Raw genomic sequence first — 15,281 nt, 5'->3', positions numbered from 1 at the left:
TCCCAGCGAGATCACAATCATGTGATCGTCAGCTGACGTAGTGCTCCCTTGTAGTCATAGTTATAGTGAATCCGTGACGCTCGCAATGATCCAGAAATCTTTAACAAATCAGTGGATCCACACTATAAGTTGCATTACTGCCAAAACATAATCATTTGGTCCTTGTGTCATTTCTGACCTTCCCTGAAAATTTCATCCAAATCCATGACATTATTTTTCCATTATTACTACATTATTACTCTGTCATGGTTCTTGGCTGAGTAATAATGCATTGCTTTTATTACATGGAAAGATGCACGGCTTCTTTGTCATCACCTGGTGGTGGAATAGAGTATTACAACTATGAGATGATTCTATAGGTTGCTTCCAACTGCAAGGTTTTAATCATGTATCTCAGTAGTAATTTTCTATCCTTTTATAAATGAAGTGAATACATCTTAAAAGATCTTCTAAAAATAAAGGAATGCATGGAAGCATAGGTATGCACAATGCAATTATATGCAGGGATTCATGGCTTCATAGAGGTATTTCATATCATTTAATGCATTCTGTATCTTATTCTGGCTGTATATTGCTGAATGTGAAAGATTCAGTCCACTTTCACATCATGTCCACTCACTGCTCCAATCACTCCATCAGTCCCTGCAGTTCCTGTACCGGCCGCTGGGTGGCGCGGATTTTCTCGTATGTAAACAGTGACGGCAGCGTTTTGCAGTGGTGGAGAAGAACGTGTACGTCATTTTCACAATGGCGGAGGCTGGGTGAGGAGGAGAGTGTGTGTGTGAAGCGGCGCCGTAATCGTCAGAGCTACATTGCCCTCAATACGTGCACGGAACCCGAAAATGGCCCTGAACCCCAGCGCGGTGGGAAAAAGGGACTCAGAATGTACCGAGACGGAGGATCTCCAGCCGGAGGGCGGCGAACCCCAGAAGAATTCAGCCGCCACCTCGGCCACAGCCAACCAAAATGGCGATCAGCCTGGATGTGGAGACAGTGTAATGCCCGAACAAGAAGCCCCTGAGCGGCGGAGGAGCGTGCAGCCGGACGCTCGGAGCATTAGCAGCTCTCCTTTGCCTTCCCAGAGGTCGAGCGAAGAGCTGCCACGGAGAAATTTCCAAATCCCGAGGAAGATAAGAGAACGGAAAGGTGGTGCCATATCGCTGCTATTTTGAACAGAGCCTGTCCTGTCTTTCATAATTCTGCTGCTGCATGTTGCTAGCCCGCTAGCTAGCGGGCTGTTTTTTGCTAGTTTAATGAGTTTACCGAAAATGTCGGGAGACACTCCGGGTTTAAATGAGATTATCGCCCTGCTGTGTGAGCACATGGATGGGCCTAAGTGGTGTAGCGGTGTTTGCAGACAGAACGCTGGCTTTGGTAGTCAGGCTCAGGTGTCCAAGTTAGCAGCAACATTGTGAGGACTGTCCAGCTGGAAGCTCACCTTGTTTGGGGTCTTCGTCTTTTCATAGGACCGTAGTGTGACTGAGTGATGCAACTGGAGTCATGGGCGTCCAGCAGGCATCATCTGACAACATGTGGGTGTCTGTGTGACCTCAGTGAAGGGCATGGATTTATCCACCCCACCCGTCCATCCAGACTCTTTTCACAGCACCATGGCACATTTAATGATCTCTATGTGGGGCTACCCATCACTTGCCCCAACTTGATGTCACTGGTGTTTGAGAGCATCCCTGTTACACATCCCCTCAGTAACCCTCGGAGCAATCCTTTGTGCATCCTGGCCCCGTCTTTCAGAGAGCTCCAAGCATCCTTAGTAAAGTGTTCAGTGGACTGTGTTTGCTGCTGTGAAACACCAATTTGCACATATGCAAAGCCGAGATGAAGTATCTCATAAACAGCCACGTTTGCGCTGTGTTTTCAATGTTTCCCCCCATTAGGTTGCATAACCAGTGTATAAAGTGTCCTATTATTTAACGTGATAGCAGTGAGGCAGGCTTGGATGTGTTTGATCTCCGTCAGCCTGACTGTAGACTCCATGTTTACTATCTGCGGCCCCACAGCTAGAGCCTGATGATGCTCCATCCAGGATACCTGTAGTCAGCTAGTGGTGGTTTCACTTCTTTGCTTGGGTTTGGATTTACATGATAAACCTATATGTAAATATAGGCAGATGAGGTTTGGTCACCTGTGCAGGAGTTCCTTAATGCAAAGGAATTGTAGTTACTGTTGTTGATAAGTTCCCCCTAATCCTAGCAAGTAGTTCCCTCCCAAAATACATTTCAATTGTTGCTGTTGTTGCTGTAGCAGAGGGCGAATAAGTTCAGCATAGGATTGCACTCACTTTATGCTGCTTTCTCCGTAACCTATTGTCTTTTATGTGATAACGTGACTTACGTATTGAACTGAGGTCTGAACAAGGGTCACACATTTTTATTTTCCTGATGTTGAATTAACGAAAGACGTCAGTGATGAGTTTGATGTAGCCTGCATCTTAACAGGAATTGCCATTTCAGTTTGATTTGCTCCTTTTTGCTGTGATCTTCCTCTGCACACTTTTCTAAAAGTTGCAGCTACTAAATGATAACACGCTGATTTCCCTCTGTGTGTGCAGGCCTGTACAACTTTCTGCCCCCTGACAGTCGGGAGTTTGAGGACCTTGTGAAGATCATCTCCTCGTTTTATCTAGACTCATCATCACGAGGAACTTTCTCCTACTGGAAGGCCAGGCTAATTCACAATGAGCTGCTTGAGAAGGAGGTTGGTGATTGTCATCCTGCTTCAAATGAAGCAACATCGTACAGTTTAAACCATTAACAGTCAGCTAAGTTTCACTTCAATTGCGTGCTGTAACTCCAAAAAATGTTGTCAACTTGAGATCTCCCAAGTTATTGTAAGAGCTTCAGTAAACAAAAAACAAAACAACAACTGGTAGATCCATTTGTATTTTTTGACTGAAGCTTTTAGGATTGCAATGACCTGGTTGACTGAGACTCCCAAGTTGCACACTCTTATGAGGTTCAAACTGCCATATCTCATTTAATGTCTCCTGCTTTTGTGTGCCAGTTCATCGAGAAGCGGAGAGAGATGAAGCAGGAGGGACGGACCGACCAGGAGCTGACTGAGTCGTACTGTTTCCTTCATCCAGACAAATCCAAGGTGAGTGCCTCCTGTCCACAAAAACACAATGATTGACAAGTTGGAAAGCTTGATGGGTTTGTACATTAATCTGAGGTATGTATTTATGTCCAGCTCCAGTGGATCTGCGAGAAGGGTCTGTCAGTTGGACACTGTAGGATTACGACACTAGGAAATCCATCAACGGGTAAGCTGGTTTCTTGTGTGTTGCAGGAAAACTGTGTTAAAGTAGCGTGGTTGCTAAAATGACTATTTTAATGTGTTGATGGAACATAATACACATTTTTATCTTTGAGATTACACCACTTACACCAACAAAAGCAGTAGTTGCGAGGCTCTCCGACATAATCAGCAATACATTGGCAAAACATTTCTTCAAAGCTGAACATCCACAAACAGAACGAACGCTTTGGGGTATTTCTCAGTAGCGTCATCGAGCATAAACGAATAATTCACATTATCTTGGCTAATTTGATTTTCTTCTATGGATTTTTCTCTAATGTTCTTTTGTCATTGTAGGTGTTTATCTCTCCAAATATTCTGATTTGTTACAAATCAATCCCTTTGAAGTTGGCTCAAGTGGAGACTTGATCGTATTTAAAGTCATGAGGGTATGGCTGTCTTTTTATTATTTATTGACATAATATATTTTTGATTGAATTCTCGTATTTCTAAGACGTCAAGTCAACCAGTGTGTGTGTGTGTTTTTTTTCTTCCAGGGGCGAATAAAGCACATCCACGAGAACATGCCTAAGAATGCAATGGAAGCTACACCCAAGTCTGACTGTCACTTGTCCAAAAGTGCCAACAGGGTCACGTCTTTGCTGTCTTACAGGGCTTTTGAGCTCACACAGGTAAAAGCAGTGTTTGTTTGTTTGTTTGTTTTTGTGCATGCATTTTATTAATTGTGTGCATTTTATCAAAGTTTTTCTGTAATTAAATGGCTCTTTGTTGCTCTCTTCCAGCAATATTTTTTTGAGTTTGCGTTTGATGAGATCAAGGCCCGTCCCAGGCACGTGTGCCCCTACGCTGTGGTTTCCTTTCAGTACAAAGGCAAAGAGGCTGCGGCGGCTCCTATGACTGCACACAGGTACGTAATCCTGCAGGAAATGGTGAAATTCAGCAAGTATTTCTAGGCTTTGTTTGCTAATAGGATCTTTGCTTCTCTCTTTGACAGGTTTAACACAATTTCCCCTGAAGGAAGTCGAGGTAAAGCTTCATTTTTAATCTTTAATTTTTCATAAATGAACCTTCTCTGCATTGTCTTGAGTTTGTCTCTATGTATAAAAGCCACTTAGTATCAAAAGCAGAAAACACTCTGCTGACTGTGGGACCACTCACATAGTCAGTGTACAAATATTACATCTTATTAACTAAAATCTAACCTTAAAACTTCGATTCACTCCTTGTTGGTCAGAAAAGAGTGCATTTTCTCACAGTTATCCAAATTAGATTCAACAGCCAGTGCAGTAAGAAGATTGTGTCCATGCCTTTTCAATGACAATTGAATCTGGAGGTTATGTAAAGCTATCAGCTGTGGTTTTCTCTCTGTGCCATGTCTGACCTCTGACCTGTGCTGTTGATGCCATCACAGGGAAAAGCTGCTACACTGTGTGGAGTGGCCCGCTAGTCAACAAAAGCCAGGAGTTATTCCCAATCTGTTTACGATCCTCCTCGCGCCCTTACCTTCCTTTCAAACTGTGAGTAAACCTTTAGTCTCTCACATTGTTATGTGCATTTCTACAAAACGACCACAGCGCTACCGGATATTGCTCTGTTAGTCATTCAAGAGGCTTTTGCGCTATAAGTTTTTTATTATCCTCTGAACTTTACATCTGCCCATATCTTATAGATGAAGAGGAGACTTTAGAATTCACTTGTGCAATGTACACTTACTGTCTGGAATTTGTTTTGATTCGGTGAATCTCCACGCGCTTCCTTGCAGGCCTGAGAAGTTAGAGGTGAATCGAGCCATGCAGCTGGATCAGGTGAAGCGAAAGATTCCCTCTGTGCTCTTTTCCTGGGACACTTACAGCATATCACGGGAAGGTCAGTTCAGTTCAGACCACACATTTGTATAACTCTAAAAAAATAGAAATGAAGCTTGTGGGCGTTTATGCATTACTTGAAAATTCCCTTTCTGAGGCCATTCCAAAAGCATTTGCAGCATCATGAAGCACAGTTCCAGCTGTGGTGGTAAATCCATAGAAGTTGAAAAAGCTTTATTTAAATGCGCTACTTTGTGTGCAGAATATAAATGATTTGGTAGAGGAATTGTGACTCATGTATTTCAACCTGCATATCTTTGTCTGCAGTGATGAAGTGTGGGATGTCCTGCAGCCTGTTTGAGGTGACGGATGGAAAAGGCAAACCGACCAGCGGCAGCCTGGCAGCACTGGTCAGCAAACTGGAGAAGGACCGAATGGTGAGTTATGTACCTGTTAGTTACCTGATTCACACAGAAGACGTTTCCAACATGGCACAGAATCAGTTCAGCAGAGTAAACCACGAATCTCAGGATGTCCAGAATTCATTTGACAGAAAATAATGTTTCTTTTTGAATCCTTGTCGGTTTGTATGACGACAACGAGATAAAATAAATGTCGCCTTTGTTCAGCAGTGTTTCATAATTTGACATAACTAGGAACTGTGTTGTACTTTAAAATTATTCTCGTTCCTCTTAACGGTGTAAGAAAGACTTTTGTTCAGCCGTTTTATTTTGCAGTAGCTTAATAAAATAATAATGTCAGTATAATACACATTTGCATATAGAATAAGAGAAAACCATCTGATTGCTCACATTACGTGAGGATGAGACGCCGTGGTGTTTCTGACTGCTGTGTCTACTCTCCTTATTCAGGTGCTGGTGAAGTCCTTGTTTGACAGGGGCTTTCTCTTCCTCTTGTCCTCAGCTCAGATGGTTGATTCCAAAGGTGCCAGAAAGCTTTTTTTTTCCCTCCACTCTTACCTTCGTCTGTTTGACTCTCTCTGTTATGTCAGTTGAACACCTACTTGCTGCCTCCGGTGAGGGTTCAGTTTTAAAAAGGCTGCTGTTTGTTTTCCAGAGCGGCGGGGGCGAGCTGAGAAGAACCTGCAAGCATTATTCATCTTTCAGGAGTCAAGGATGGTTGTCAAGTATTGTAAGTAATATCAGTGTCTATACGTCCTTTTTCTGAAAAAAATGTTTTATGACAGAACATAACTACCTATCCAAAGCTCCTACTGTTTTAAAAATACAATTTAGAGACTTCTGCATTACAAACACAATGATTTTGGGTTTGGTCACTAAAGACACTACTGCTGCAGATGACAGTCTGTTATGTGACACTGACATCCTCCTTCCATCTCAGCATCAAGACTCTTCGAGCCAGAGCCGCTGACGGTGGAGCCCCAGCCAGCCATCATGTCCTCCATGGAGCCTTTCATCCCTGCACTGCACTACGCTCTGTACAAGTTGCGCCCAAACCCGGGCAAAGACCTGAGCTCTGGAGTGGAGCGTCATGCCACTGAATATCTGACTCGTATGGATTCGGGCATGGTACGGCCGTTCATTCTGCCCGACTACAAATATAATGTGGATGAAAGGACGAACCCTCTCCCAGTACCCAGACCCAAATTTAACATGGATGTTGTGCTGCGATCTTACACCCACAACGCTGCCAGCTACATTTTACCTCTAAACAAAGCAAAGGACATCATTGAACGGATACGGAACCCTGTACCTATACCTGTACCGACAACTGCACCTGCCCCAGTGGAATACAGCCCCGTTTCGGACTGGGGTGGCTCGGATAGAGGCTCGGACAGACCGGAGAGACCCCCAGAAAGGCTTTCCCAGGAAAGGCTGCCTCCTGAGAAGCCCGCCCAGGAGAAACCACCCCCAGACAGCAGCAGACGGAGGCCAGGTTTGGCCCATTCTAACGGGGCCCAGTTGAAAAACAAATCCCTCACCGAGTCCCAGCCTCAGCCCCAGAGGTTGCGGCTGTCCCAGAATGAGTATGACAAAGACAAGATGAAACAGCTGCTTAAGCTGATCCAGCTACACAAGAAGGCACTAGTGAAGGATCCTGGGAAAGAACGGGGAGAGGACGGGGCCTGGGACGCCAACAGTCTGAAGCGGAAATTTGAAGGGGACGACAGGGGAGGCATGAACAAACACCAACGCACTGATCAGTTGAGCAACGGAGAACCTAGTAGAGGTAAGACAGAATGCAAATGTTTGTGTAGCTTCATTTAAATTGCCTTTTTAAACTTTTGTTTTTAGGCATTTCCAGCGACTGCCTTATGAGGCAATAACTCTAAAGAAATGAACAGTTTGTCAGTTTTAACACACAGTCTAATCAGTTGTTAAATACATGACTTAAACTAAACGGTGTCATTTTAAGATGCACATATTTTTCTTGGTAATTGAGGTAGCTGTGAGTCAGTACAACAACTGCTACCACGATTGTTGACATATGGGCAAACTGGAATGGGGAATTACCTCAAATCCTTTTCTGGCATGTCTGCACGTCAGTTTCAGAACTGCTGCCATATTTGCTATAAACTAATATTGTCCAATATATCCTCTAGCTGTCAGAGATCAGGATAGCATAGTACATGAATTAACAACATTTCCCCTCTGAATAATTGTGTGTGTCCTGACAGGAGCCCAGGCAGATGAGATTGGAGAAGAGGGTGGACAGAGCGACAATCTGACGGCAGTAATGGAAAGTATGGGCATCTACGACACTGACCTGAGGGCCCGTGGCAACGCTAACGCCAACGCCTCCACAGTCAACGAGACACAACGCCTTCTCAAGATCCTCCTGGCCACACTAAATAAAGCCGTGGCTCAGGGTTCAATGTCTGTGCAGGCAAACCACGGTGAACCATCAACGGGCTCAGGAAGGGTGGAACCCGTTATCTCCGATCCAGATCTTAAGAAACAAAATGAGCCAGCATTACAAACTAACTACACAGAGGTGAGATATCAACAGCTGACATTAGAGTTGAAATATTTTAAAACCCATGTGGTCACAGACCTAAAAATATCTACTGGTGTTTTCTCTGTGCAGGAGGACATGGACTGTAGCCCCGGTAGTCCCTTCAGCGCGGGCTCTCCTGCAGAGCAAGCCGACACCTTACACAAGCCCATCCCCTGGAATATCACCGTCAGTGAAGGTACCTGAAGGCCATTAGTTCACACAGACATCTCCCTTGCAGGCTTATGTAGATGTAGTTGACAAGACATCACTGTGATGAGTTTCCTGTCTGTTTTCCTCCAGACAAAGCACAGCCTCTTCCTGAGACAAAGCCAGAGCCAGAGGCTGCGACGCTGCCAGACAGAGACCCAGAGCCGAAGCCACCTGCAGTCGTGGAAGTGAAGAAGGCAGCGGCACCCACGTTACCGGCTGTAGAGGAGGTTTCCTGCAGGCCCTCCATCAGCCTGGACACCATACTAAACCAGGAAATTCACAGCCTCACTTCTGACATTAAAAATATCATGCAGACTCAGCACATCTGCTATACCTCGCAGCTACCCCCACGATTGCTTCCTCGCCACTCCTGGCAGCCCAACAGCTCCTTCTCAGAGTTTGTTGTACCCTACGTCACCTCCGTCCCCTTTCAAGGGCATGTCAAAGCACTGTGTGAGAAGATGGACAAGTTGATCCCATCCCCACCTGCTCCCTCCAAGGTCATTTCTCCACCTCCCCCTGTGACAACATCTAATCTTACAACACCGCTCCCTGCCCCCATCCAGACTTCCAAAACTAAAGCCGAGCCCGCCCTGTCAAAGAGCACCACCTCATCTCACAGTGTTAAAACGGGCACTGTCAAAGAGACAGCATCCGCTAAGGCGAAACCAGAAGCCCCGTCAGCAGAGTTGGGGCCAGATATCTATTCACCCTCTCAAGTCACATCAGAATCTCCAGAGCGAAATTCCCAAAACCCCGGCTCTGCTTCTGGCACTGGGTCCGGCCTGTTGGCTGGCAGCCTTATCGGCCAGTTGAAGCCTGAAGTTTTCAGCAGTTTGGTGGAGATTTTTAAGGACGTCACCAAGAACACAGTTAAATTCTACATCTACTCCGGGGATGAGGGGGACGAGAGCACCGTCTGCAAGGAGATCAAGGTAAAATATAATGGAAGGTTTCACTGCAGTCTTAGAATAGACCAAAATAGTTTACATTCTTTTACAGTTAGAATTAATTATTTAATTTATAAAGTGTCAGAAAATAGTGAAAATGCTGAGTTACCTGAACCTTTGGTGATGCATTCAAATGCTTGTTTTATCCAATTTGACAATCAGAGAAACAGAAAATTCAGAGTCCTCACATTTGCCAAACTGGATCTGCCGATACAGTTTACTTGATTATCTATCTAATCCTTTTCTCTTGTTCTATCAAAGAGCTTTAGGTTGCAATGTTATTTAGAGCTGCAACTATTAGTCTGCGTTTGATAATCAACTACTTGCTTCAGCTTCTAAGATTTAAAAATGTCCTGTTTTCCATTTTCACATATAACAGTTGGCTATCTTCAAAAATCTAATATCTGGACTGTTGGGGAGATAAAACAAGCAAAGCGAAGTCATCAGTTTGGGCTAATAAGAAGCTGCAAATGACATTGTTTTCAACTAGTAGATTAAATGATTAATCATTAAAATAGCATTTAGTAATTACAAACACAAGTAGTAAACGTCAAATTATCATCACTGCCCACATTCCTTTGTTGCTTATGGGTTTAATTTCACTCCTCGTTCGGGAACTTTTCCAGATTACCTGTTTTTATTATAGCTGAGAAGCCTCCACAGCTTTCTGCAGTAGTAAACTGCCCAGGCATGCACAAGTGAAAATGCTAGTCGATGGAGAGAATGTGCAAGGCTGCAGTAGCTCTTGTTGAGATGCGTTCGTGTCTCAGTGCTCAGCTCTTTCTGTATCTGTCAGTCAGTCTGTACTCGCATGTGTAAGAGAGGAGGACACATTCATCTGTCTGTCTCTGACAATTACGTCTCTCCTGTCTGTCACAAAGGAGTACTTGAAAAGCCTTGGCAACAGTGAGTGCAGCCCACAGACATTTCTGGAAAACAGTGGCAGTTTGGATAAGCTACTCATCATCATTCAGAACGAGGACATCGCCGCACATGTGCACAAGGTATGACCGCCTCCTCTCACCTTCAGTCTGTGCTACAGATTACTCAGCACCTGCCAGGGAGTGATGAGACTGATTTATTTTTCATTTGCTAAAGAGTGTTGTTTTTTGTGTCATTGCTGGGTATTTTTTTTATGTTTACATACACCAGTCAGCAAACGTTTTACCAACTAAAAGCTAAGTGAGGATACATTGAAAACATACAAAACGAAGCAAATGTAAAAAAAAAAAGACAACTACCACCAAACAGCTAAAAACATTATTTAGTATAGCGACCATTCTCTGGGGTACTCCTAAGCATCTTGTTGAACTTGTACTTGGATTCAGACTCTCAGTTGCTTCTGTTGCCTAATGTAATCCTAGACTGACTCCGTAATGTTGAGATCTGGGCCCTTGAGGGGTCATACCATCTGCTGCAGGACTCTGGTTCTAACCCAAGCTCTTAACGACACCAGCCATATGTTTTTCGGTCACTGTCACTCTGCAGAATGAATTTGGGATCAATCAGATCCTTGCCTGATGGTATTACGTAAGGGACAAGAGGCTGAAAATCTATAGTGACTACAATGTTTGACCAGTAGTGTGTATTACTTGAAAACATGTTAGCTTTATGTTCTGATACTACATTTTAGAAGAGCTTAATTTGTAATAAATAAATGAGCTACATCTTATCATCTTGCAGATCCCGGCTCTGGTGTCTTTGAAGAAGTTGCCCTCGGTGAGCTTTGCTGGTGTGGACACTCTGGATGACGTCAAGAACCACACTTACAATGAGCTGTTTGTGTCTGGAGGCTTCATGGTGTCCGATGAGTTTGTCCTTAACCCAGATCTGATCACACAAGGTGAGTTTTACTTCATTCTACGGGAGCTTTGTGGAGTCTTGAGATTGTCGTTTGGACGATGCTTCACAGCTTACCTGGCTTGTTTTGCTCAGATCGCTTGCAGGGGCTTCTTAAGTTCTTGGAGGAACAAAGTACCCCTGAACACCCCTGGCAGTGGAAGGTGCACTGCAAGTCCCAGAAGAAGCTTAAAGAGCTGGGAAGGTCAGTATCTCGGCAAAATAATTGTAATCACATCAAAATCTTCAGCCATATTGGTCTTTTATATATATATATATATATGAAATATCTCAAAACTGCGGATCTGCTTTTACTGTTCTCTCTTAAAGGTTAAACACTAATGCCATGGGGCTGTTGAACCTTCTGACATCCTATCAGAAAAAGCACTTAGTGGAGTTCCTCCCTTACCACGAGTGTGACACTCAGTCACGTCAGGCGCCAGATCTGGAATGCCTGATTAAACTCCAGGCTCAGCACACACAGCAGCGGCACCTAATCTTCCTCACAGGTATCTTCATTCATCCTCGCCGTTATTACCTTGCACTTTATCTATTTGCTGGTGTCAACTTTGTCACTATTGAGTGTATTTTCTCTAATGCGTTCTGTTTCAATAAATTGTACCCATGACTAGAATACCATAAAAATCACCAAAGTTGTGTCGACCACTGTGATTTTTTTTTGTTTCTTTTTAACAGAGAGGCCGTTTGAGATGTTTCTGCAGTATTCCAGAAATGGAATAGTGATAGCGAGCATTGATGATGTTATGAGCGGTTTCCACAGTCTGATTGGATCCATTAATCAGAATGAGCTTCCGACACCACCTTCTACTGGTGGGTAGCGTCAACAGAAGCACTAAGCAGCAAAACACTTGGGATTTCAGTTTTATTGTAGTGTAATTGTTTTGCTAAATTGTCTTTTTCTCTGGAGCTATCCCAGCAGTAAAAGATTTATGTACTACCAGGCAGTTTTTTTTAATGCAATTGATGCTGTTAATGCGCCTGTAACACATTTGTTGATAATATCTTTCTTCCCACTCTTCCATTTCTCTCTATCTGCCCTCTGCTGCTCTCCCAGTAGTGAATGATGAGTGTGTGGAAGAGGAGGACATGTCATTAGACTCTGATGATGGTGAGCCACCAACCGTATCAGATTCCTCAGAGCAGAAACAGGAAGTTGCGAAAGGGAAGCCTCCGCTGCCGCCCCCGCCAGAGTTGGACGAGTTTCGTCCTCCTCTCCCAGACCACCAGACCACCCCTGAGAGAACTCCAACACTCTCTGAATACAATGCTTTCAAGACAGCCATCTCTCAGTTCAAAGCCACCAACCAGATCGGCTTAGGTTCTTCAGACATCGGCAGCTTGTCACCAGGAGGTTTTCCTGTGAATCCCCACCAGAGCTTCCTGTGTCCTTCAGCCTCCTGGTCGTCCTACACTGGGTCCTCTAGCTACGCGGCGTCCCCAGCCTATCCCGCCTCACCTTGCAGCAGCACCCACGATCAGGAGTACCGACCCCCAACCACGGCTTCTACCACAGTCCCAACCCCACCTGTCATGAGTGCAGCTGGACCTCTAGCCAACCTGGCTTCACTCCCCTTGGAGGTCAAACCTCCCCCTCCTCCTCACCTCATGATGCTGGGTCACTCGTACTCCTCGGATGCTGGAGGAGTCGGGGCTACTGGGACCTCTCCGCGCACCACCGCCCCCCTCCCCTACACAGACCATATTGACACACCCCAGCCAGGTTACATTGCTGGCATTCCTAAAAATGCCAGTGGGACCCCCCCACAGCATGACAGGACACTCAGTGGACCTGGGGAGGGGGTATGGGGGACAGCAGGGACCAGAACTTGTGAGACTGCCAGCAGCCAAGGTGTGGTCCCACCTGGCCCAGTGGACCCCAGTGGGCTCCCTAAGACTGGGGAGGCTCTACTAGGCAGCGGCCCTGGTAGCCAGGGGGCCAGGACTCAGGTGAACTGTGCTGATGGCCTTGGACCTTCTGTGGGCATTCCCACAATGGCCACCAGGGGATGCTCTTTACTCAGACCTAAGCTGCCTCTCCATCCGATGTGTGGTGTGGGCTACGGCAGTATAGGTGGCATCCCTGGACAGATGGACCACGGGCCGATGCGGGGTGCTATGGGTCCTGGTTCTTTAGGGAATTACCGAGGGAGAGGAGTCCCACCGCCAGGACTTTGGCCTCGTCCAGGGCGAGGACATGAACGGGGAGGTGGTACTGGAGGAGGGCCCAGTCCTTGGGGTTACCCAGCAGGCAGGGGTGGGCCACAGGATTACTACACAGACTACACATACTCTCACAGTTATGCCCCTGAATAGACAATCATTGTGATCAAAGGGGTTCACGGACACAATACACCAGAGACTATTAGAACTGGCTGAATGTATATATTGACTTGTCATAAATGCATTGATTTAAAATCAGTAAATAAGGATCCTGGTTTTCTACATTAATAAAATTGATACAGGCAGTGCCGAGTGTCCTACTGTCGTGTAAACTGTCTGTACACTCTTTCCATGTGAGCTATTTGAGACCCTGTTCAAACCACTATATTTATATTTGCCAACAAATGTTAATGGCCTTCCAGCTTCTCAGAATTGATCACGCTATTTCTGTTTGTCCTGGTTTTGAAACGGTTTGTTGAACAAGGGGAAAGGCTGATATTTTTTTAAGGTAAAAAAAAAAAATTGTGAATGAAATTTCACTTTTGCTGTTGGTTTTCTTTTTTTATTTTACATACTTGGTTGTCCAAAATTCTATTAAAATAAAACATTTCAAATCTTGTTTGTGTGATGGGTTTGATGACGGTGTCAAGCAAACCATTAAAAATATAAACCACAGCTGTCTTACTGTTCTTTCACTCGAACTCGACACCATTCAGAAATTCCCATTTGAAGAATGGGAATGAATAATTTCAAACAAAAGAAATGGAAAACTTATGTTTAATCCAGAAGAAGCACAAGTAACAGGTCAGGTTTATGGCAGCATTAATACTTTACTTCGTATGCTTAAAATGGTTTGAATCCAGTATCGGACATTATTCTCTCACAAGAGGAGGCATGGAGCACTGAGGCAGAAATCAGCTAAATCTATGTTCTCCAGCGGTGTGAGTGGAGTGTGGAGAGGAGGCTGGAGCACTTTGAGACACCATGCAGAGTGCCACTGGCTCTTCAAGTCTTATCAGCATTGAAAGAAACATTAGAGGGGCTGATGTCCTCCCTGTGTGGGTTTATTGAATTGTTTCATTAACTCACTGGAAAATCTGCTGGAGAGAAACAGCAGAGGGCGCCGTCTCCTTTTAATGTGGAAAATAGGTTGACGCTTTATCTCCACAACCTCATTCCAGCTGTGCAGTAGCTGCGCCATGGTAACTTTGGGAACTGTGAAAATAAGTTTTTTCCTGTCAAATCAATTATAGCTAAGACCCATCACACAAACACTGAGCACGATGTATTTTTTACAGCAGCCGACTCCACACACTCCTCACGGATATTTATACCTAGAATACCCACCACCAGTGCAATCATAAGCTGCTGAGCTGAGTTTTTGGGGCTTGTGTGTATGATCCAAGGGGCCCCTGTGATGGAGGATAAAGTACAGACACGACTAACTGACCTCCATGGGTTTTTAAAGGGAAATAAATGCATTACAAGAAGAAATATCATAAAAAAGAAACTTATGCACTGAGATCCAGACAAAAGTTCAGTCTATGATGAATGTAAGGAATACTTTTTGTATATACTAGTCAATGTTGTGTATGTTCTATAAATATATACTGAATGTTTGTAGTAAACAACAGGAATGTAGAGCTTTTGTTAAAAAATGAACCTATGTAACAGATTGTTTTTTTGGCGAAGTTGACACAACACTCACCTTTTAACTTGTTGTCCCATCAGCTGCTGCATAGGTAGCGGGTAAAATGACTTTCTTAGAGCTTTTCCATTTGAAATGAGCTTAATGGAACAGTGAGAGTGAACCACAGATGAAAAGTTGGCTGAATGATGCTAAAAACCTGCAGTTAACCACACATTTCATTAAAATTCTCTGTAAGTTTCTCATTAGACCAAGTACATTTAGAGAGGAAATGTATTTAAGTACGAATGTGATTTACTTTACTAAAGCATTTCCATCTTATTCCTATTTAAACTCATACTCAGTTCACAACATTAATCTCACAACTGCAGTTACTTTTCCGATTTCTCACAA

General features: G+C 44.3%; 1 protein-coding gene across 2 annotated transcripts; it reads left to right on the top strand.

Annotated features, from left to right (window-relative positions):
- Positions 1 to 722: 722 nt before the first annotated feature.
- Positions 723 to 13,915, top strand: tasorb (transcription activation suppressor b). Of its 2 annotated transcripts, none has more exons than XM_022192047.2 (23): positions 723 to 1,146; positions 2,570 to 2,715; positions 3,022 to 3,114; positions 3,208 to 3,280; positions 3,613 to 3,704; positions 3,813 to 3,947; positions 4,059 to 4,183; positions 4,271 to 4,302; positions 4,688 to 4,793; positions 5,039 to 5,142; positions 5,409 to 5,518; positions 5,954 to 6,026; positions 6,159 to 6,233; positions 6,444 to 7,292; positions 7,741 to 8,057; positions 8,151 to 8,256; positions 8,361 to 9,205; positions 10,102 to 10,224; positions 10,904 to 11,063; positions 11,156 to 11,264; positions 11,390 to 11,568; positions 11,756 to 11,890; positions 12,138 to 13,915. In XM_022192047.2, the coding sequence occupies exons 1-23, from the start codon at positions 843 to 845 to the stop codon at positions 13,391 to 13,393; spliced, it is 5,547 nt and encodes a 1,848-aa protein (XP_022047739.2). In that variant the 5' UTR covers positions 723 to 842; the 3' UTR covers positions 13,394 to 13,915. The 2 variants fall into 2 exon arrangements, with proteins under 2 accessions (XP_022047739.2, XP_022047738.2); XM_022192046.2 differs by having other exon boundaries at positions 12,135 to 13,915.
- Positions 13,916 to 15,281: the final 1,366 nt, after the last annotated feature.

Source organism: Acanthochromis polyacanthus, chromosome 6 (genome assembly GCF_021347895.1).
Source record: "Acanthochromis polyacanthus isolate Apoly-LR-REF ecotype Palm Island chromosome 6, KAUST_Apoly_ChrSc, whole genome shotgun sequence".
NCBI classification, from domain to species: domain Eukaryota; kingdom Metazoa; phylum Chordata; class Actinopteri; family Pomacentridae; genus Acanthochromis; species Acanthochromis polyacanthus.
Note: the sequence above shows the minus strand (reverse complement) of the source record. Positions and strands in the feature narration are given on the sequence as shown.

Excerpts from the sequence above, each read along its gene's own strand:
- tasorb (XM_022192046.2), top strand. The coding sequence starts at position 843 with ATGGCCCTGAACCCCAGCGCGGTGGGAAAAAGGGACTCAGAATGTACC. Across the intron at positions 3,115-3,207 it reads TTCATCCAGACAAATCCAAG|CTCCAGTGGATCTGCGAGAA; the intron begins GTGAGTGCCTCC and ends ATTTATGTCCAG. Across the intron at positions 8,058-8,150 it reads TACAAACTAACTACACAGAG|GAGGACATGGACTGTAGCCC; the intron begins GTGAGATATCAA and ends TTCTCTGTGCAG.